The 21,678-nt window shown below is 30.7% G+C and overlaps 3 protein-coding genes and 1 pseudogene across 5 annotated transcripts; 1 reads left to right on the top strand and 3 right to left on the bottom strand.

The window, feature by feature from the left end:
• Nucleotides 1-332: 332 nt before the first annotated feature.
• On the bottom strand, nucleotides 333-2,255 carry LOC111305269 (pentatricopeptide repeat-containing protein At1g06140, mitochondrial-like; annotated as a pseudogene).
• Nucleotides 2,256-2,632: 377 nt separating this feature from the next.
• On the bottom strand, nucleotides 2,633-4,877 carry LOC111305270 (ARM repeat superfamily protein). The gene is made up of 7 exons (XM_022902634.2): nucleotides 4,619-4,877; nucleotides 4,074-4,207; nucleotides 3,736-3,971; nucleotides 3,513-3,651; nucleotides 3,280-3,406; nucleotides 2,950-3,068; nucleotides 2,633-2,852 (listed from the first exon to the last, which is right to left on the bottom strand). The coding sequence occupies exons 1-7, from the start codon at nucleotides 4,737-4,739 to the stop codon at nucleotides 2,820-2,822; spliced, it is 909 nt and encodes a 302-aa protein (XP_022758369.2). The 5' UTR covers nucleotides 4,740-4,877; the 3' UTR covers nucleotides 2,633-2,819.
• A 296-nt stretch (nucleotides 4,878-5,173) lies between these two features.
• Nucleotides 5,174-7,483, top strand: LOC111305271 (bet1-like SNARE 1-1). Of its 2 annotated transcripts, XM_022902636.2 has the most exons (6): nucleotides 5,174-5,308; nucleotides 5,497-5,598; nucleotides 6,067-6,214; nucleotides 6,805-6,861; nucleotides 6,955-7,014; nucleotides 7,170-7,483. In XM_022902636.2, exons 2-6 carry the CDS (start codon nucleotides 5,585-5,587, stop codon nucleotides 7,257-7,259), a joined length of 369 nt encoding a protein of 122 aa, XP_022758371.1. In that variant the 5' UTR covers nucleotides 5,174-5,308; nucleotides 5,497-5,584; the 3' UTR covers nucleotides 7,260-7,483. The 2 variants fall into 2 exon arrangements, with proteins under 2 accessions (XP_022758371.1, XP_022758370.1); XM_022902635.2 differs by lacking the exon at nucleotides 5,497-5,598 and having other exon boundaries at nucleotides 5,215-5,308.
• A 10,121-nt stretch (nucleotides 7,484-17,604) lies between these two features.
• LOC111306115 (protein LATE FLOWERING-like) lies at nucleotides 17,605-19,060 on the bottom strand. 2 transcript variants are annotated; one of them, XM_089750553.1, is made up of 2 exons: nucleotides 18,384-19,060; nucleotides 17,605-18,290 (listed from the first exon to the last, which is right to left on the bottom strand). In XM_089750553.1, the coding sequence occupies exons 1-2, from the start codon at nucleotides 18,690-18,692 to the stop codon at nucleotides 18,138-18,140; spliced, it is 462 nt and encodes a 153-aa protein (XP_089606679.1). In that variant the 5' UTR covers nucleotides 18,693-19,060; the 3' UTR covers nucleotides 17,605-18,137. The 2 variants fall into 2 exon arrangements, with proteins under 2 accessions (XP_089606679.1, XP_022759759.1); XM_022904024.2 differs by having other exon boundaries at nucleotides 17,612-19,060.
• Nucleotides 19,061-21,678: the final 2,618 nt, after the last annotated feature.

Genomic DNA, 21,678 nt, shown 5'->3' with positions numbered 1-21,678 from the left:
ACTCCAGAAATTGAATCAAACTACTAAAGAACCATCTGAACTTGCCTTTAACACTCTGGAGCTGCACAAGAAGTTCAACAGCCAGTATTGCAGCAGTTCTTATCAGCAGTAGTCGTTACATGGACAAAGACCATCTTGAACATGATGAAATATCCTAAACCCTCACTAAAGTCTTTCTCCCAGTGATTAAAGAAATAAACCTGGATGCTGTGTGACAATCACCACATATTCTCAAGTTTTTCATCAATCTGCTGGGCATTCCATCTCCAGTGTGCATCAGTCCAAAAGTGATTGCGTTCATTTCTCACTATGGCTACAAAGAATTTCTTGTATAATCTCACCATCAACGTAATTATGAACCAAGCTTATATATGTTACATAACCATGTTCTCTCATTTTTGTCTCTAAAAGAATTGCACATTTGCTCAATCTGTGTTTATTTAGGTTAATCCATCGTCGGCACAAAAATATGTGCAACTACTTCCCAACTTCAATTGTGGCAAATCCGACACTCTTATGCAGTCCTTTTTTGCCAAATTTCTGCCTTATTTTCTTCACCAATTCCCATCTGCCAATATCAGCATAGATGCTAGAAAGCGAAACAAAAACAGACGCCTTTTTGGCCTCCAAAGGAAGGAGCTTCTTAGCTACCTTTTCAGCTAATTCAACCATTCCATAGATTCTGCATGCATCCAATAGAGCCCCCCAAACACTAGCACCTGGTTTTATTGTCATGTTGTTGATGAAGAAAGCTTCATCGATTTTCCCAGCCCTTCCTAGTAAATCTACCATACATGCATAATGTTCCTCTGTTGGAACAATCCCATAATCTTGAGTCATTGCTTTAAAATATTTCCACCCTTCTGCAACCTTTCCAGAATGACTACAAGCTGACAGAAGTGAAACGAACTCATTTGATAAAAAAAAAGCCAAGGCTTCTGACCATAAGCCATGCATTCCAAAAGCATTAATCATTGCACTCCAAGAAACTACATTCTTCTCTGGCATCTCACCAAAAACTTTTTGAGCCATAGCAACATAACCACATCTGGCATACATGTCTATGAAAGCAGTGTAATTTACCACATCCAAGTCAATCCCTTTTCTTATCATGTAACCATGAACACTCTTTCCTTGTTTCAAAGAACCCCCAAAGGAACAAGCAAGAAGAATACTAGCCAAGGTAGATGAACGTGGAGTCAATGATTGCTGCAACATCTGTCTAAACAAGACAATAGCCTCCAAGCCCCTTCCATTTTTCGCCAATGAAGAAATAACTGCACTCCGCAAAATCACATCCTTTTCACTAACCTCTTCAAAAAATTTCAGCCATAAATCAAACAAACTACATTTCACATATATATCTATAAGGGACGTTTGCAAGTAGACATTGGAATCAATGAAGTTCTTTTTAATACACAAACCATGAAACATCTTTCCTTCTATACCAGCCAAAATGTTTCCACAAGCTCGTACCATCCCTTCCAATGTAAAAGCATCCAATTCAAAACCCGAACTCTTCATTCTAGTTCAAAAACTTCCAATTCCTTTGAAAACTTCAAATACCCTTTCATCATAGTACCCCAAAGAACAGAATTTCTCCCAGGAAAACCGTCAGATACTTTCCTTGCATCTTCCAAGGCACCCAATTGACCATGCATATTCCCAAAAGCCGCTGCAACATACGGGTCTCCTTCCAATCCAAACTTAACAGCTACACAGTGAATCGATTTCCCATCTTTCAGGAACGATTGCTTTGATTGCAGATACTAAATTGAAACTGTCAGCCCCAACAAACTTGCTTCGCATTCGACTAAAAAGGCGTAAAACATCGAGATAAATCTTGTTGCTGGAATACCCAGAGATAATGGTGTTCCAAGAATGGAGATTCTTGCAAGTGATGTGTTCAAAGGCTTTTTAGGCAAATTGCAGAGAACCCAATTGGATATAGGCGTCGGTGAGCCTTGGAACCGAAGATGACGAACCCGTGGAACCCATGTAGAGTGATACGCGCATGGATTTGTTGGGTAAGAGAGAGTTTTGGTGAAAGGGAAAAGAGAGAAAATGAGGGTTTTCGTGAGGTTTTGAGAAGAAATGGCGGCAGCTTCGGCATCAACAGTTATCTCAAGGAACTTTGCTCAGAACAAAAGTAAACTTGCAAAAGTAAAAGGTAATTACAATTCCCAAGTACCCCCGACGCCTTTAAAGTAGTAGTAAGAAAATAAGGAGATTCATTCCTTTCATTTACCTCATGTTGTTACAGGATTGATGTACTTCTTCAAAAACTGATGACTGAGACCTAAAACTACAACATTGGGTAAGCGTGCGAAGAGATTTTTTTGCGACATTTTCAGCTCGAAACAAAGACAGACACAAGGTTGAATACCAACCAGTTTTGGTAAGTTTCCCACAGAATAAAATGTTTTTGGGTTGTTTCACTTTCTTTCACGTTCTAAACAAAAGGTACACTTCAATGATTTTGCGACTTCATTTCTTTTGATATTCGTCTTCTGACAAGGCACCAGCCACCGGCTTAGTGTTTTTCTTTTCTCCTTTTCCCGTTGACAACACAATTATTAGCAGTAGCGAATAATTTGTTATTTGCAGCAAAACACAGACACAAACACACAAGATGATTATAAGTTGTTCTTTATAAACTTCTGTGATCAATTCTCTACAAAATTTATCAGAGCCGTAATACAAACCCTAATCACCATGCAAATGTATAAATTAACGTGACAATATTTCAAAAAGAAAACCAAAAATCCTGGTATATCATTCTACTTCTGTCTTTTCCCCAGCTCATTTTTTAACCAGTTCTAATGCACCACAGGAGTTTGCATGAAGAGGAACTGCACACAAAATGATTACTATTGTCATCACTTGAGAAAATAACAGACTTGAAATTGCAATCATAGTTGATTTAAGTTAGAATTGTAAGTTACATGCCTCAAATGATTTTCCTGCGCTCTCGAATTCAAGCATGCTAAGAGCAACTTCACAGCTCTGTGAGACAATGGGCTCAGGATCTCTAGTAAATTCCTCAAGCAGCGCTACACTTTGTTCATCTACAACATGAGCACAACATGGAATTCAATTAGACTAACCAGAGGCAAGATTCATAAGCCATAGTAGTCATCCAAGAATTAGTGAATGAGAGAGTGATCAGATATCACGCTCAGCAACACGTATTATAAAAAAATGCCTTAAGAAAGTCCCATTGCCAACCCTCATAAAAAGGGCAGTTTATGTGGGACTATTCACGTCAGATAGCCTTACCTGCAATGGAACCGAGAGCTTCGGCAGCTTCATGTCTAACCATTGGATGCTCATTCGCATTCCTGAGTATACTGCTAAGTGCAGCTGCAGCAGCTTTATTTTGCAATTGACCCAAGACATAAGCAACCTGTATTAGAGCAAGGTGACAATCGTAAAAATCCATCCCGTTGTAAAGGAAACACGATAAGATTGCATAAAGGATAAGACTATTATTTAAAGGAGCATCATCAAACCTCATGTTTCAACAACGCACTTTTAGCCCCCAAAGAATCAATAATGGCAGAAACAGCTTCTTCTCCACCATGGTTTCGGAGAGCAAAGAGAGCTGAATACCTCTCGTACATGCCTCTTTCTTCATCCAAAAGAACCTCCCTTGATATTAGACGACAACAGTAAATAGCCTAAACAACAAACTTGGTAAAGAAAGTTGCATCTATTACCAATAATGAGAAACACCTAAGTTTATCAACAGATGAATGAGATGAAGCTGGTGCAGCAGGGTCTACAGACAAAAAAGGTGACTTTTCTGTCATGGATGATTTATCATCACTACCACCAGACTTTAACTCCTCAATTCGCTGGAGAGCCAGTTCACATGTTTCCCGGACTTCCTGAGCAGGATCTAGAACCAAACTATTCTTCAAAAGAGGAATGTTACTCTCTAAACCAATTGCACCAAGTGCTTCAGCTGCCTGTGGTACAATAATATATGAACCATTTAAGGAAAACAGCCATCATACAACAGAGATAAATCAAATACAAAACACTAGAACAACAGCTTAACATGAACCAACCTCGTGGCGAACAATGGGATGCAAAGAAAGATCATTTAGAACTGATTCCAAAGCAGGAATAGCTTCAGCATCTTGCATTTGACCCAACGCAAATGCAGCTTCATGAGCCAACAAATTTGATGAATCCCTTGTCGCTGCAAGAAGACAGATGGCAACAAAGATTAGACTGTTCGGTAGGGGAAATAGGGCAGATTTATACTATTAATTCATTGATAAAATCACCATTTACTAGTTTTTCTTTTGTGGGATTTTCCTAATATGTGTGTGTGTATAATCCATTATTGCAACTAACCCATAGATTTATCCCAGATTAAGTGACTTTGACTCCTATCTATGCATTTTCTACATTGGTTTGGTTTCAAAGAAAAATGATGCAAAATGGAATTAGAAAAGTAATCGAAAAAAGTAAAGTAATTAGTCCCCTATTTAGCATTACTTAATTATATTTACATACCTAAAAAAACACACACATATGCTCAGACAGTAATTAGACAAATAAAAAGACACAGAGAAATTTGGTATGTAAAATTAAGAAGCGAACGGACCTTGAATGAGAGCGTTGCGAGGAGCAGGGCCTTTGAGGTTGCGAAGGGAGAAGAGGGCTCGGAAGCGCTCGGATATCGGCTGCCTGGGGTCAAGCAACCGGTCGCACAGAAATTTCTCCATGTCGTTGGCCAAGGTCGATCCCGACGTTGATACGCCGTCGTCCAAGGAACCAATAAGTCGGCGATGCAGAACAGCAGATGGCGGCCCCTTGAGTAGTTGCTTCGAAACGACGCGGGTCGGGGATCTGGGGACTTGGATTCTCTATGTAATAAGACGATTAAAAGAGGAAAATGGGTTTTTTTTTTTTTACTTTTGTTCCGTTTCTTTATTGGGCCGGTTATGCTTTATTGTCACCGATAATAATAACTGTGTTGGGCCTTTTTGGCCCATTTGTTTCGCTCTATTTAAAAAAAAAAGAGTAGGAGTCCACATCAGCGTGGCCCCCACAAAAATACATACTCATCATAATCTGCCCAATCCCGTAACAAACATCCATCCCCCAGCATCCAGATTAAAAAGCAAACGAAAATTACCATTTACCGTCCACTCTCCCTCCACGCCCTATAAATCTTTACTGTCAGTAAACTATCCAATCTCAACTCCTGATTTGCAAGTATTTTTATTTTTTTTCTTCACAATTTGTCTGGTGCTGCCATAGCAGGGAAACCCATGCCATCTTCCCTCCAAAGGTAATCTATTCCCACGTTCTTTTTTGCTATTCTCTTTCAGATCTGAATTTCTTCAGTTTGATTACGCTTTTTTCACCTATCAATTCCTTCTTTCTTGGTTCTCATTCTCTTCTTTCGATTACCCACTTTTTTTTTTTAATTTTTGATAATTCTTGAACTGATTTCGTTAAATTCTTGAATCGATGCAGATTTTATATTAATCAAAGGGCTAAAAGACTTTGACTAGTACTCCAACCAGAGAGAGAGAGAGCTTCGATTCTCCCATTTTGAAAAACCATGAATCCTAGACGGTCAGTTGAATCTATATTTGGCGAATATTTGTAACCTATGGTTTGGTTGGGTTAAATTGCTTGCTCAGATCTGTTTTTGATTTATTGGCATCTGATCAGTTATTTGAAAGGCTTGCCTAATTACCTTGCCCCATTTCATATGAACTCTTTTCTCTAATGATTCCATGTGATTTTTATCAAATTTTGGTTGTATTTGAGAAAGGGTTAGTTTATTGGATGTGTATATGAAGTCTCAGGGCATGAGGTGTTGCCATTGTAGCAATGTTCTTTTATCAAAATTTTCAATCTCTCTTTTTGAAAGCTGGATTTCCAATCTAATTATATAACTAAAATGGTAGAATGCTCTTTGATTGTTAATTTTATTATCACCTGGGTTTATGGATTCTGCTCTTCATCTGTAGGAAGTTATTGTTATGTTATGTACTTATTCTTGTAGTCTAATTACAAATAAGGTCCGCTTGCATGCAGGGACATGCGTAACAACAGAGTTGCACTTTTTGATGGCATCGAGGAAGGTGGCATAAGGGCCTCATCTTCTTATTCACATGAAATTGATGAGCATGATAATGAAAGAGCAATGGAAGGATTGCAAGATAGAGTCAATCTGCTGAAGAGAGTAAGTCTGTTCCTGGCTGTTAAACTGAGCCCATCTATCTCATGCTATTAATAATTGCATTGTTTGTGTTGATTCCACATAGAGGCGTGTAATGTATAAGACATTTTAGCATTTTAGCTATTTTAAATGTTGATAAGCCAGATGAATTGGATAGTAGAATCTTGTCATCATCTGTAACAGAATGATTCTTTAATTCCTGTTCCTTCCTTTTTCTTCTTCACAAAGCAGAGGGGAGGGAAGACAATCTTGAAACTTTTCTTTCAAAGAGCATTAAAGGTGATATGCTCCTGTAAATATAGTAGTCTTTTGGGCAAATCTGTGTTCTATTTGGGTGCAGAACTTTCTATTATTCAGGTGTTATGGCATTTTCATGTTTTGAGGTAGATTTTAAGCTTTAATCCTGATTCAGTGACATGTTCTATGAAATCAAGATATGTGTTTGCTACAAGGTTGTAGAACTGATGACACACACTCAGAATATATATATGTCTCTCTGTGTGTGTGTGTATGTGTATAATATGTCCTGAAACTCCTATTTCTGTGAACATAAATATAATGCAAGCATATTCTGATACATGTCACTTCAATAGCTGTCCGGCGATATACATGAGGAGGTGGATAGCCACAATCGCATGCTGGATCAAATGGTATGTATGCAGCAGCAATAAAACTTTCTTCTTCTTAATGTATTTGGTTTTGCTGCTGCTGATGTTAGTATATGGCCCATGGTTTGTATGTAGGGAAATGATATGGACGCATCAAGAGGGATACTCTCAGGAACCATGGACAAGTTTAAGATGGTATGTGAACTAGATAACTTTTGCTCTTTGTGACTTTGGTTAGCTTCTCTAACTTGCAGCTTTCATTTCTTCCTGAAATGCGTGTATGGATGTGTGTTGTTAACTGGTACATCAACTGTTTCATGCCATAACAAAGAATCTGATCTGCCTGTCAGGTATTCGAGACTAAATCAAGCAGGAGAATGTTTACACTTGTGGCATCTTTTGTGGTTATTTTCCTTGTCATATACTATCTTACCAGGTAATTGTTCTATGGTGTATTTGATACAGCTGTGGGCTTTATGTGACAATTTGAAAACCCTTTTATACATGGTTACTGTAAACAATGTGCTTCCTACATGTAAGATATTTTGGTATTTTTGTATAAAGATGTTTTGGTATATCAAAAAGGCCTTGCTAGCATGAACTGGCTAGCAGTTAATGTGCCTTTAGCATCCTACAACGTATACAATTTGCATTATCTTTCTTCTATTCCTGTTAATGGCTTAAGATTTGAATGCAGGCTGTCTGCAACTCTCATACAAGTTCCGAATTCCTATTTAGAACTGAGCCAATGACTGGCTACTAAAAGTTAACCATGGTTAAATCTTGTTTTAGTTACAGTTTTTCTTACAAATTGTTGTTTGGTTTCTACCCATGGCGAGAGGAAGCGGAAGGTAGAGAGGGGACATTTTAATAGTAGTATTATTAATTTGCGTGGAGAGATGACAGAGAAAAGATTATCAAACAAAATGAAAAAGATTAGGGAAAAAAACAACTGAAGAAAAAACTATTTGTGGTTCTGATTAATTTGATTTTGAATTTAGAGCTTAGTTATGTTGTTTCATGCAATTACTTTTAAAAAATAATATTTAAAAAATGTTGAGTTCAAATTTTACCATTTATAATTTTTTTTATACTTAAGCTATGAATTTTTTTGTATAAAAAAATTTGATTGCGGGTACGTATTTTCTTTCTGTGTAATTGTAGAGAAATTGGGTAAAAATATAGTAGTCTGATGAACAAATGCTTTTCCTTTCAACAAGCAAAGAAAGTGGTTGTTTGTTTCCTCTTTCTACTCTCGCCCATTGTCCTTTTCTCCTTGTAATTTGTTGCCCTGTTGAAATGCTCGAAAGATCACCAAGGAAACCAAGTTTTATCTCGTTTTGTTTCTTCTTCTACCAATCATGCTCATATTCCATTTGAGTTTTCTGTTTTAGGTCCGGAAAGCAGTCATCACTCTCACCTTTCAAGCAATCACTTTCTATTGTTAATTTGTTTTAAGGTGTAGATCCACAATCAAATCATGCAAATTTGAGACCTTCAATTACGGCCATCAACGTTGGTTGATTAAACCTTTCACTTTTCCTGAAATAGTCCTTGGGATGATTTAGTTTTCAATTTCAAAGCATGCCGTCCCAATAAGCGCAAGGATTATCGCCTATATTTTTCAGTTTAAATTCCTACAATTTACTAATTCTCACGTCTTCTGATATCCACAATAAGTTTGACTCTGGATAATAAAAATCAATGCCTACAATCCACTAATTCTCATTATGGTCTTCTGATATCCACAATAATATTATGTTTGACTTTGGATAATAAAAAAATCCCAAAGGCTTTCTTGATAGAAGAATGAAAAAAAAAAAAAAAAGTATGGAAATTGTTAATTTAATAATTAAAATTTATAATTATTTTTTATTTTATAATTTAATCATTAGATTAACAAATTTTCTATCTTAAACTTTTTTAATCTCTCTACCAAGTAAAGCCTAAGAGAGAAACGTCAAATTCTTATAGATATAGTCTTCAAATTGGTGGTTAAGACAACTTAAGAAGACATGTAAGGTGAGAATTTGAATCCCATCATCCGTATATTTTATCACAAAAACACTTACAAACGTAAATTTGTATATTATCTATCTATCTATCTATATATAAAAATATGAACTCTAAAAGTGTTAATAGTGATCGATCCTATAAATTTTTAAATTAATAATTTTATTTTTAAATATATAACTTTTATTAATTTATTTAAATTTAATTTAAATCAACTAGAATTAAAAATAAAGTTTATGAGAAATTAAATTACTTAAAATTTTAAAAATTTTAATTTTAAAAGTGTTAAAATTAATTAACCAACATATCTTTAGTAAATTTTTTTATTAATTTTAATTTAAATGAATTTTTTATCATTATATTCTTTTATTGTAATTAGACTAAAAATGTGCTAAAAATGATTAATTAATTCTAAAAATTTTTAAAGTGATTGACTAAAATATTATTAGTAATTTTTTATAAATTTTAATTAAATTAATTTTATTTTCATTATTAAACTCTTTTTTTACAAGTAGAGTGATTTTTCACATTAAATGAAAATACAAATAAAACGATATAAAAACTTAATATGCATAACAATAAAACAATTATATGAAGTTTGTTTTTTTAGTTTTTGCAAAAATAATTGTATATGCAATTTATGTTGATAAATAAATTCATTAAAAATAATCATAATTAAATCATTTAAGTATTTTTTCTCAATCTTTTGCCTTTTAATTTTTTGTTTTAATATATCTATATTGTATGATAATGATTTTATTATTTATATGTTTTGTAAGTTGATCATTTGATCACTGATAACATAATTAAATCTTTTTAGTCCCTTAAAATAATTTTTTAATATATCATTCTTATACTTTTATATGACCTTTATAATTAATTTATCTTTTGTATTATTTTCCTTAGAATTTTATAATTGTTATTCTCATTAACAAAAATTAATATCAAATGCAAATGCAAATAAATTGCACCCCTTGACTAACAATAAGTACTATACAATTCATATAACACTTTAATTGGACATTTCACCTATAATATTAGATAATTAGGATACAGTGGAGCTACCAATAGCTTAATAATGCGTCCTGTCAAATTGACATAAGAATTGTTCATATTGATTGAAATAATAATTAATTTAATTTTTTCAAAACTTTTATCTTAATATGCTTATATATGATTAATTTATACCTCAAATTATTAATTTTTCTCAATTATATTAAATTGCTAGTTTTTTTTTGCCATCTAGGTTGTTAAACTATCTAACATGAATTATTATATGTAAAAAATTATCAAATGAAGTAAAATTAATTATTTTTTGTGATTCTTTTAAGGTGTGACAAAATCTATTAAAACTATTTTTTGAATGTGTTTATACCTAAATTCATTCATTTTTTAAAATATATGTTACTAATGTTAAAAATAAAATCATTATAAATTATATAGGTATTAGATAACCGATTTGATATTCTTAGAATTCAAAATTTCTTAATAAAATATGACAAATACTAAGATTGGGAATTTATTTTATTTTATTTTATTTTTTAAAATTATGTTTTTTAATATTTTTATATAATAAAAATGTATATAAATAAATTTTTTAAATAAAAGAAAACTTAAGTTTTCTATTAATAAAATGTTTAATTACGTTCAATTGACGGAAGTATTAATGAAAATTTATCCTAAGCAGAAAAGTAGGGTGAAAAATTGATTAATTATGCATAACTCTTTTTTTTTTCATAGGATAAAGAAGATTAATGCTATATGATGTTTAATGAAAAATATACAAATATAGTGATTTCAAATTTCTTTAGGATTAATATAAAACTCTTTTATTGGAAAAAAAAAAGTGTATACTTTTTCATTTTCTTCTTTATGTTAGTTGAAGAATACTCACTTTTGTATCAAAATTTTTAAAGTTATCATATTAAGTAATATTTGTTTAAAAAAAATAAAATTCATCAAATTAATTATTACTATTACATTTAATATAAAAATATTATTATATATTATAATTTAACTAAATTTAAAAGTGATTTAAAATCATTAATCAGTAAAATTTATTTGATAAATCTTTATTTAATTGTGTATTTAGTATTTCAATCATTTTAAATTTTAACTTTTCATAATTTTGAGTTGGATTTTAAACTTGGGACCAGTGACTAATTAGGTTGAGTCAAGTTTTGTCATTTACTTTTATTCGTAGTGTACTCAATTGTTTACTTATGCAACTAAACAAATTCGACTCAATAATTTATGCATATTTCTCTTTATTTAAAAAATTATATTCAAATCATCCTAAATCCAAATAAAAAATATATATACTTAATTACTTATAACTGTAATTTTATTTTAGAAATACTTTTAAAAGTAATTAATTTATTCAACCACAAAAACAATAAAATATAAGATATTAAAGATTAAGGAAAAATACTTAAATAAGGAACTTTTAAATTGTTGCGGAAGATGAATAAGAAGTATTAGACTTTGATTAGGTTACTATTTTGATTAAAATTTTGGTTATATTCAATCATTTCAAGTTTTAAATAATTATTAAGTTGTTGACTTTTAAAATTATTGAAGTTGAGTCAAATTAGTTCTTTTTTATAATCATATGTATTATATTATTTTTAATTAAATTAAAATTTAAAATGAGTAAAAATTTTATTTATACTCAATTTGAGTTTTGAATTGTTTTAAATTTGAATTGATTGATTCATATTATTTTAAATATTTTTTTATAACACTAAAAATAAATTTCAAAATAGAATGAGAATACAACACAATGAAAATTTAAATACAAAAATATAGAGATACTAATAATAATTCAAGAAGAAATCTTTATGTTCAAGTCTTGCAAAAAATTAAAGGATAAATCTTCTTTTGGAAATTTTGAAATTAGTATTGCAAAAATGTTAATTTAGATCAATGAGTTTATAATCGTTCATTTGTTAATCAAGTTATTGTTATATAGATTAAGAGAAACAATTCAAACATTCATTTGAAAATAAATATCATAGTTTATACTGATTCAGGGAGACAGCATAGAGTTAAATATTACTTGAATTATTATAATTACTTATAATATTCTTTACTCTTTTCAAATGAAAAAGTTGATCGGCATAAAAAAAAAAAAAGTTACTTGGAATAATAGTAATACTAATAAAGTAATAATTAAAAACATATCATCTTTTTTGTTTAGTAAAAAAAAAAATTTTATGAAGAATGCTAAGGTAATTATTACGAATTTAATATTTTTTAAAATTTTGATCTATTTAATTTTTATAAATTTTATTTAGTAAATTTGTTCTCATTACTTTTGTCACATTTATAACAAAATTTTTACCCAAAATTATATACTTAAAAATAGAAATAGAAGCAAAGTTCATTACTTCCATTGGTGACAAAATACTTCAAAATTTTTAATTTTTTATATATATTTATACTTTGCAAACAAGTATGAAAACATATACTCTAATAATTCAATCAAACCATTAATAAAACTTATCTTAGTATGTATTATTTTATCATGAACTAAAAAATTTAGAAAATATCTTAGAATTGTTTACTTAATGTATATCGTATATATTTTATTTATTTTAGTTTTAATACATGCGTTATGATTTTAATTTATTATAACATGTTAATATACTTATAGTAATTTAAAAGCATTTACTCATATTTTTCAAGTCATTTACACTTGAATTGTTTCTTATTTCTTTATTTACTTTACGTATTACATCATCTAGCATACATTGTGATTATTTTCTTTTTGAATATACATAAATAAATAATAAAATAATAGTGGATAATTAATATCTAAGTAATTATTATTGAAAACTTAAATGTAATCGATATACTTAGTAGTAAATTAGTAATAACTTAATTGTAAATGAATGGTAATTTCGTAGTCAAATAATAATGTTATTTGTAAAACGAAAATTATCTCGTATATTATTAGTGGACTTTTAAATTTCATGTTTCATAATTATAAATGCATAATAACATATTAGTGAATCAATGATAGGTTAATAAAAAATAAATGATAACTCAGTAATTAGTAATTAATAATTTTTAATAAATTAATGATAACTTAATAGTAAATTAGTGATAAATAAATAGTAAATTAATTTCAATTTAATAGTAATTAATTGATAAGTTTAGTGGTAAGTCATAAATAACTTAACAGTAAATTAATGATAATTTAATAATTAATCATTGAAAATTTAAAAGTAAATTAATATAACTTAGTAGTAGTTAATTATTAATAAATTAATAGTTAATCAATGATAACTTAATAGTAAATCATGGATAATTTAATATAAATTGATGATAACTTGATAATAAATTATAGTTAATTTTGTAATAAATCTGTGAGGATTTTGTAGTAAATAATCGAAAACTAAGTTATAAATCAATGATAACATAGTAATAAATGTATAATAACATTTAGTAAATCATTGATAATTTTGATGTAAATTATTGATAATTTTGTAGTAAATTACTAATAATTTAGTTATAAATAAGTGATAATTTAATAACAAATTAGTTAATCATTGATAATTTTGTAGTAAATCATAGATAAATTAATAGTAAATCAATTATAATTTTATAACAAATTATTAGTAATTTAGTAGTAAATTATCAACAATTTAATAATAAATGAGTCATAACTTATAACAAATCATTCATAAATTAGTAATAAATCAATACTAATTTAGTAGTAAATTATTGATAATTTAGCAATATATCATTGATAGTTTAGTAATAAATTATTGATAAAATAATAGTAAATCAAAGATAACTTAAGTGTCAATCATTAATAAATTTTTTTATACTTAAAACTGTTAAGAATTGAATCTTAGAATCTTGGTTACTAGCAAAAATGGAGTTAGAAATTTTATCTTAGATGATTAAGATAAAACTACCATCAACCTATTCAATAAAAAAATTTAGTGAAAAAAATTTTAAATTTGAATAAAACAATGATGTTAATGTATAAAAAGAAAATTATCTTATACTAAAATTGAACATGCACTTTTCTACGGGAATCCATTGTTAAATATATAATGATTCAAATTTTATTAATAACTACAAAAAATTTATCATAAGTTATTAAAAAATTACTAAAATTATATCAAAATATTACTAAAATTTTATCAAAAATTACCAAAATTGTATCAATAGTTACCAAAATTGTATCAAAATTTATCAAAATTTTATCAAAAGTTATTAAAATCAAAATTATATATAAGGTTATCAAATTTTACTTATATTATACCAAAATCAAAATTAAATTATTAGTATTTATCATTATTATCATAATATCAAAAAATTATTTATTGAAATAAAATTTTAAAGATAAGAATAACATGTAAGTTATGCATGTGTTAAAAACTAATATTATATATATATATATATATATATTATATAACTAAGAAATAATTTTTCATGTGTTCAATTATTGGAAGAAGCAGTGAAATTGCAGGGCACTGAACATTCCGACAATATCTAGCAAAATTGTACTTTGCTAATGTATCATATATTAAACAATACTATAGATTTCATGAAGTTGTCATTTTATACAGTGTCCAATTTTAAATTTATAAAAGCAATGTTGTAGTTTCCTCAAATTAAGCACCCACTTGTGTATGTTTTACACGTGACTGGACCTTCCCAGAAATTTCTATTTTGCTAATTTTAGTTATACTTTATCTAGAGTTTTAGTCCCACACCCAATTTAATACAAACAAACAAAGCAAAATCTGGGTTTGATACAAGCCAACTAGAGCTAGCTGGGTAAAGCTTTGATTGAGTCTGCTGCATTATGCTCCAGAAATTAACTTGGATATGATAAGTACTATAAGCCGGCCTTGGCCAGGCTGAAAATTTCAAGCCAAAGCCAAAGCTTTGACAAATGTTGTTGTTCAGTTGTGTTTGTAGTACAGTGCATAGGGGCTTAGTCATAAGAACTTGTTCCTACGCTTCTGTAATTTCTCCTAAAGATAAGTTCTTCTCTATGCTGGAACCATCTTACTTTCTCCATTTCTAAACATAATTAGCATATGTTTACCTAACGTTTCCTTCAATTGGTTATTACTAATTGCGTTTTATCCCACGCAAGCTGCTGATTGCAGTCCTTCAATTTGAGGCCAAGGAACCTTTTTTTGTTCTTGTTTTTTTAAAACAACGCCAAAGGAATTAAGGTTTTGAATCCTGAACTTAAACTCTAATATTCATCCGAAAGATAACAACCAATTAATATAGATTAAGTTGGGATTGTTAGAATGTATGTGCATTGATGTAGGTGACAATGTGACATATCAAAGTCTAACAGACAAAGAATCATAGAAGATATTTTGCACTACAATATTTGATCTTTTCATTAGAAATGCATAAATACTGCCAATCAGTTAGAACTTTTGAAATTGTGTTATTGGTATCTGCAAATTGTGCTGCTGAACTATACTAATATAAATGGGGCCATCTTAAGGGTAAAAATACATGGTATTTTCTCAGTCGGAGCTCAAAATAGGCATATAAACTTGTCCAAAAACAACAACAACTACAGCCTCTAGGCTTCATCCTCCACTGTTCTCCCATTGATATATACCGTATGAAGAGACCAAATCGGCTTAAAGTTTTTGCAACTTTTTATATCATGCATGTACAGTTTATGCACTGATGATGATATAAAGTTGCCTTTAAAAGTGGAAATGACTTGCAGCTGTCAGCGTATGGTGTTGTTCTATCACACATAGCTTCAAGAATATCATATCATGCTTTTAGTAACATTACAGCGCAAACAGTACTAGTGCAAACAGATGTGTCATCCAATAATGACATTGAAACGCAATTCTTTTTTTCGTTTTTCAGAACCAAACAAATTAACGAGACATTCTTGTTGTATATCCTACTGATCTCCATGAATTTCATAAGCTGACAAGAAATGGTGATTTTTGTTGGATACCCAGCTTCACATTAGGACAACCTGTGACGGGAAAGCAGTGCCTAAAAGAATTCGTCTAGGAACATTTGTCGTGAAAGCCTTAGTTCACGACAGGATGGGAGTAACCAAGCCAACCACAACCAAAAGTCTTTGCTTTACAATCTGCTTTATTCACTGGATTTGATTTACTACCCCACCGAAAAATGATTAATGCTACTGATTTTATCAGGTTTCAACATCTTTTTTCTCAATATAAATGTACTTGATGTGCGTAAAATTAGATGAAGTCTCCATGGGTATCTTATATATGCTAACAGGAAAAATTAACTAGGGAAGCACATCTTGAAATTTTTGTATCTCTCTAAATATAGTTAGTATAAATTAATTACGTATCTCCAAAAAGAATTTTTTATTATATTAGTAATTCAAATCCTCCTCTCTTAAATTTTATGAATAATACTGTACAGAAAATCATCTCCATAAAAGGAAAAATTCTACACCAAGATAAGATAAGAGGACAACAAATTACAACTCATGAATGTATGTTTGAAGGTGGAGGAGATTGCTGATCAATCCGCTGGCTAGCTGAAGATTGATCATTCAAAACCTGCATCTATTGTAATCGACATGTCCCGAAATTATTAATTTGTTTCATTGGTTTATAACTTCATAGCAAAGCATAAGAAAATACTAAGGCTCATGGCTAAAACATTCAGACTGGAACTAAAAATAAGTTATCGTACCGAATAGAGGTAATAAACTAGATGATATATATATATATATATATACACACATACCATATCTGATGATGATTTATCAGAGAGTAAAGTATTTACCCAGTCCAATTTGTATCTAACTGAAGGCTATTGGATCAAATTACAAAAACACTTTTGAGAAAAAACAAAAGATGCGTTTTGAAAATTGGATTCATGTAAAAGAAGAAAAGGTTTCCCATTACTATAATAAGTAGCTGGAAAGATACTTGGCTATGAAATAGTATGTCTCAAGTGGAAAGTACGAGATATGTTATCTTCCGTATTTGAACCTTAACTCCATGAATACATTCTATTGTTAAAAGTTGAGACATGAAAGAATTGAACTCAAATAAGAACACCATGGATAGATAGTATTAGAAACCTAAGCAAGAATTCTTGTTCGAAATCCGAATAACAAAAAGGATCAGTGATTACTCACTAGCTAGCATCGACTAATTTCCATTGATGAAAAACGGGAAATACATTGCAGAAAACTAGTACTGAATTTGGCAATCTGGTCTTCGTAGAAGTATCGATGTTAAAAGATAGCGTATATCCTTGAAGATATATGCATACTTTACTTCAAGACAAAGGAAACTGTTTATTTTTCGTTTGGATGAATAACAACAAGGGAAATAGTATAATATATTGTAAAAGATTTTGACATGAAAGGCATGTTTCCATGATGGGTCCTGCAGCTCAACTGCCTACCTAGGTTTCAATTCATTGAAGCAGAAACAAGCATCCAAATAAGACCTAATTAAATGCATGAACAAAGGATAATCTAATGTAATCAAGAACCCTACTCAGACAAATCTCACTGTCAATTGTTCTACATGCAGCAGGAATGCAAATTTATATTGAAGCTGTATTTAGGAAACCAAGTGTATAATTTCATCAATTTTGCTTAAAATTAAGGAGGAATATACATAACTTTAATGTGCATCTCAGTTTGAAATTAATAACATTTGTTTGAACCATGATATTTTTTCATATTTAACCAAAACTAGATCAATGATTTCTCTGAGACAGCATAAAAAAAAATTTGGGTTGATGGCTTTGTCCACTGTTTTCCTTTCTCATTCTTCTACAAAGCATTAATTAGGGTTTCCTGTAAATTCAAAAACCTTACAAAGAAAATAGCTCCATGTCTGCTAATAATTTCTCACTTTATTAAATCACAGGAAAATATTTCGAGTTCAACTTCTTATAAAACATGAAATAACAGAAAATTTTCTACAAATACTACTAAGTAGAAGAAAACAAGATTGTGCAAAAGAGCACACATAAAAAAGAAGAACATCTTACAGAATCCATCTTGCCTTCCCTCGCTCTTTGAATTATGAGGCATGAAAAAAACTCCTTTCCTTCTTCCTGTTCTTCTTTCTGCTCATTATTCTTCTTATATTCTGCTTCCTCAGTCACAATCGCCATAAAAATAAGCGCAAATACATTTATCAATGTGGACGAAACAACTTGATGTATCTCATTAACTTTTTCCCACATCGGAAAATATAACCGTCCAAGCTATTTAGTACTTCATAAAGAATATCCACAACTACTTTATATGTAGAGAAAGTTTTTAATTATATGTATATATAATATTATGGATCATGACCTAATCGAAGCTCCAAGTCTAATTCATCTTCTTGGCTACTTCCATCTGTCTTCTTGTTTTCATGATCATCTACATGGGATGGACCAATTCGCAAGCTAAGACTCCTAGGCCAATCCTCCTCCCCATATGGATTCATATGCTGTGAATTGTCCACAAACAACTCATCACTGTGGTGTGTGTGTGGGGGTCTAAAACCCCAACCAGAAGATGGAAAAAAAGCTTGATAACTTACATGTGCCTCAGGAGCTATGGGGTAATACGGCTGATAGCTTTGGATTGGTGGATAGGAATAGGACCTAAGGCTTGCGTAATAGTCATCATCTACTTTGCCTGAAACTATAGGAACTGAACTAGGCCTGCTCTTGGCTCTATCTTTCCTGTGGATATTCATGTGCCCTCCTAAAGCTTGTGCTGTGTTGAACCCTCTCTTGCAAAACACACAGTCATAGGACCGGCCAGTGCCTATATCATCGTTGCTTTGCTCCGATCGATCAGTATCTTCACTCGAGCTTTTGGAGTCTTCAAGCTGGTTGGATTCCATGGAAATTGTTAATTAAAACTCCCAAATCCTCACAAAGAAATTAATTTGTTGGGGATAAAGGCGTAGTGGAACAGAAAGAGGGGGTAATATAGGGAGGAAAAGATGAGGAAAAAGTGTTAGACAAGAGACAAATAAAGGACATAGGCATTGGGTAAGTGAGTTGTCTGAAGATGTTCTGAGAGAGAAAAGTCTTAGATGTTTGCTGGGAGAGCTTTTCTGTTAGCCGGCTGTGGTAGTGGATCCATCTTTAGCAGACAGTAGTTAATATTTTTTATATAATATTATTTGTCTGCCAATTTTAATCTCTCTTTTGTTGCTTTCATCTGATTTTTCCTCAACGCGGTCTCCATTTTGTCACCTCTCTCTCCCTCCCTCCCTGCATAGATTTTTACCCATATTTCTTTAATTTTATATATACAGATTAGCACATCTACATATAATTAATTAATTCATGGTAAACCTATTCACATTGAAGATACATTTCACTTTCCCAACTACTAATCTTTGTGTGTCAAATACGTTACCCTAGGAATGATTCCAGATTTCCTTTGAATCCCATTTATTTACCAAAAAAGTACAAAACTTCTTCAAACTTAAAAATGCATGCAGTATATACTTTTAATGCATTATAAGTAGATGCTGTTTCCATTGTTTTATTGATTACCAAAGAAATATGTTCCATCTAGAACTAGTACTGCTATATTTAGGTGCGTCATTCAGTTCATGGTTGTGAATTGTGGCAGCAAAATTTTTCATTAATAGAACATAAAAAATGGCCCTTAAATTAATCATAACTGTTGCATTTATAAAATCATGAATTAATTATGATTCTCTAATGAAGCCTTGCTTATCACACTGGTGACGAAAGATGTAGGAACCTTCCTGCAGAATATATTATGAGGAAAAATAGTGTAATTTTGTACTTTGCACTTGTCCTTAAGTATAAGCTTTTTCTACCATAATTAATGGGAAACACATCATCTTTTTGTCATCACAATAAGCTTCATATTTACTATCATGATCCTTTTAGGTTTCAACTGATAAACAAATTTTTTTTTGCTTTGGAAAAGTTTTGATTGTGCACCATGAATATAAACATCTGATCATACAATACTCATAAATATTAGAAATTCCACAAACTAACAAACAGCTCTGCTAATTATAACCCCATAAAACAAAAAAAATCTGCCATCGATGCCATCCATGATCGAAAATCTTAGATTTTCCCAAGTTGTGATTGATCATGTATGTACACATGCTAGCTGCATTATTAAAATGTCTCGCATACGCATTCTTGGTTTTATCTCTATGGAATTGAGCAGCCAAAATAATTGTAACTTACAATAAAGAAAAAGAATAAATGTTTAAAGAATAGCTCTCGGCTTCCATATGTTTTAAATATCAATACCAAATTGAACTTGAGTCATTTTCCTTTTCTCCTTCTGTAATTATATGTTTTTATATATTTGCAGGCCAACATTTTTATATACAAGAGTAGGTTAGATGTGTTGACAGGGCAGGTGCTTTGTTTGGTACAGACATGGGAATTAAAATGGCAGTTAGCACTATCAAATTTCCACCAATTTCATCACTTTTTAATGACTAAAAATTCCATTTTTATATGATCATATCTATATTGCATGGAGAAAAATGAACTTACAATTCATTTTTTATATTATATATACAGTCCTATACTAGGTGAACAATTTCATTTTTTGAAAAATTATTTAGTTGTAAATTAATTTAACGACCATCATCTCGGACATGATAATAAAAGTGCATAATAACTTAAAAGAATGAGAGTTGACATAACTTTAATATCGATGAATCATTAATTAGATTAATTATTTATGCTATCATAGAATTGTCTTGATGCCATGCGTAAATGAAATTTTGATTTGCTTTAATGTTAAAAACAAAAGGGTTTTAGGTATCTTAGATGTTTGTAATTTGACTTGGTCTGCCAAAAAAATTGTGGGAGAAAGGAGATGAGAACTACACTAGAAAAGACTTAGGACAATGGCAAGAACAAGGACGACAATAACGTGAGTGCGCTCCTGCCAAGTACTAATTTTTATTCCATGTATTACCAAATCACTTTGCCCTTTACTTTGGATCAACTTTCTCTGTTGATGGTACTCAATGTCTCACAGTCCTTTACTAAATGGTTCTGTTGGTGAGTACTTACTGTAATTTCAAGATTGAATTTCAAACATTAATCGAATCTAAATTCACCACTTAATTTTGACTCAAATGGTAAGAGAAGGCCCGAAGTCAGTGGTGCGAGCTAGCAAACCAAATCATGTGTAGGGCGGAGCTTGGGATAAAATCTGAATACAAGCCTTAGGCACTCATTTCTAAATAAATAAATTGGACTTGAGCTTCATTGTGTTTTCTACATAAGCAAGCTAGTTAATTTTCTTACTGTATTGGCCTTCAAATAAGAAAATCAAGTTAATTACGTTAAAACTGAAGTCTAATTCTAGTTAAACTTGAGAACAATAAAAAAAATTCAAATTCAAATTTCAAATTTTGTAAATTTTTTCACTATTTTCGGAACCTCATAAAATTATCAATTCAAAACTAAACAATTTTATACCTAATGAATGTAAAGTCCAATTAATTTATTTTCAAAAAAAGGGTTAACAGCATATAGTATATAGGAATGATAAGATTGTGTGGTTGTGGAATTGACAACGGTTTGATTGTTTGTCATTTTGTTTTGTCTCAATTAGTTTGTATGAAGATGCTTTTGCTTCATAAACTGTGTGAAGGAATGAACAAACTCTTGAAGGGGATAGTAATTAATTAATGATCCATCAGACTTTAATTAGTCCCATTTTCGATGTGTAATAAGTAGAGATTTTCAACATCGTTTGTAGATTTAATGATTAACAATATGGTAAAGATTGGGAACTGAGACATGGATGTTTCAAGTCTCAACGCCCATGATTTAGAGATAAAAGCAAAAGTGAAATGGAGGGGA

This window comes from Durio zibethinus, chromosome 21, assembly GCF_047325235.1.
Source record: "Durio zibethinus cultivar Kanyao isolate XHJ-2024 chromosome 21, ASM4732523v1, whole genome shotgun sequence".
In the NCBI taxonomy this organism is placed as follows: domain Eukaryota; kingdom Viridiplantae; phylum Streptophyta; class Magnoliopsida; order Malvales; family Malvaceae; genus Durio; species Durio zibethinus.
The sequence above is the reverse complement of the archived record's forward strand: the minus strand, read 5'-3'. Positions and strand labels throughout refer to the sequence as shown.

What these genes read in the sequence shown, in the direction of transcription:
- LOC111305270 (XM_022902634.2), bottom strand. Translation starts at nt 4,739, where the DNA reads ATGGAGAAATTTCTGTGCGACCGGTTGCTTGACCCCAGGCAGCCGATA. An exon ending in ATCCCATTGTTCGCCACGAG is followed by an intron (nt 3,972 to 4,073) that starts GTTGGTTCATGT and finishes ATTGTACCACAG; the next exon opens with GCAGCTGAAGCACTTGGTGC. An exon ending in GTGCGTTGTTGAAACATGAG is followed by an intron (nt 3,407 to 3,512) that starts GTTTGATGATGC and finishes GCTCTAATACAG; the next exon opens with GTTGCTTATGTCTTGGGTCA.
- LOC111305271 (XM_022902635.2), top strand. Translation starts at nt 5,289, where the DNA reads ATGCCATCTTCCCTCCAAAG. An exon ending in ATGCCATCTTCCCTCCAAAG is followed by an intron (nt 5,309 to 6,066) that starts GTAATCTATTCC and finishes GCTTGCATGCAG; the next exon opens with GGACATGCGTAACAACAGAG. An exon ending in CCATGGACAAGTTTAAGATG is followed by an intron (nt 7,015 to 7,169) that starts GTATGTGAACTA and finishes TCTGCCTGTCAG; the next exon opens with GTATTCGAGACTAAATCAAG.
- LOC111306115 (XM_022904024.2), bottom strand. Translation starts at nt 18,692, where the DNA reads ATGGAATCCAACCAGCTTGAAGACTCCAAAAGCTCGAGTGAAGATACT.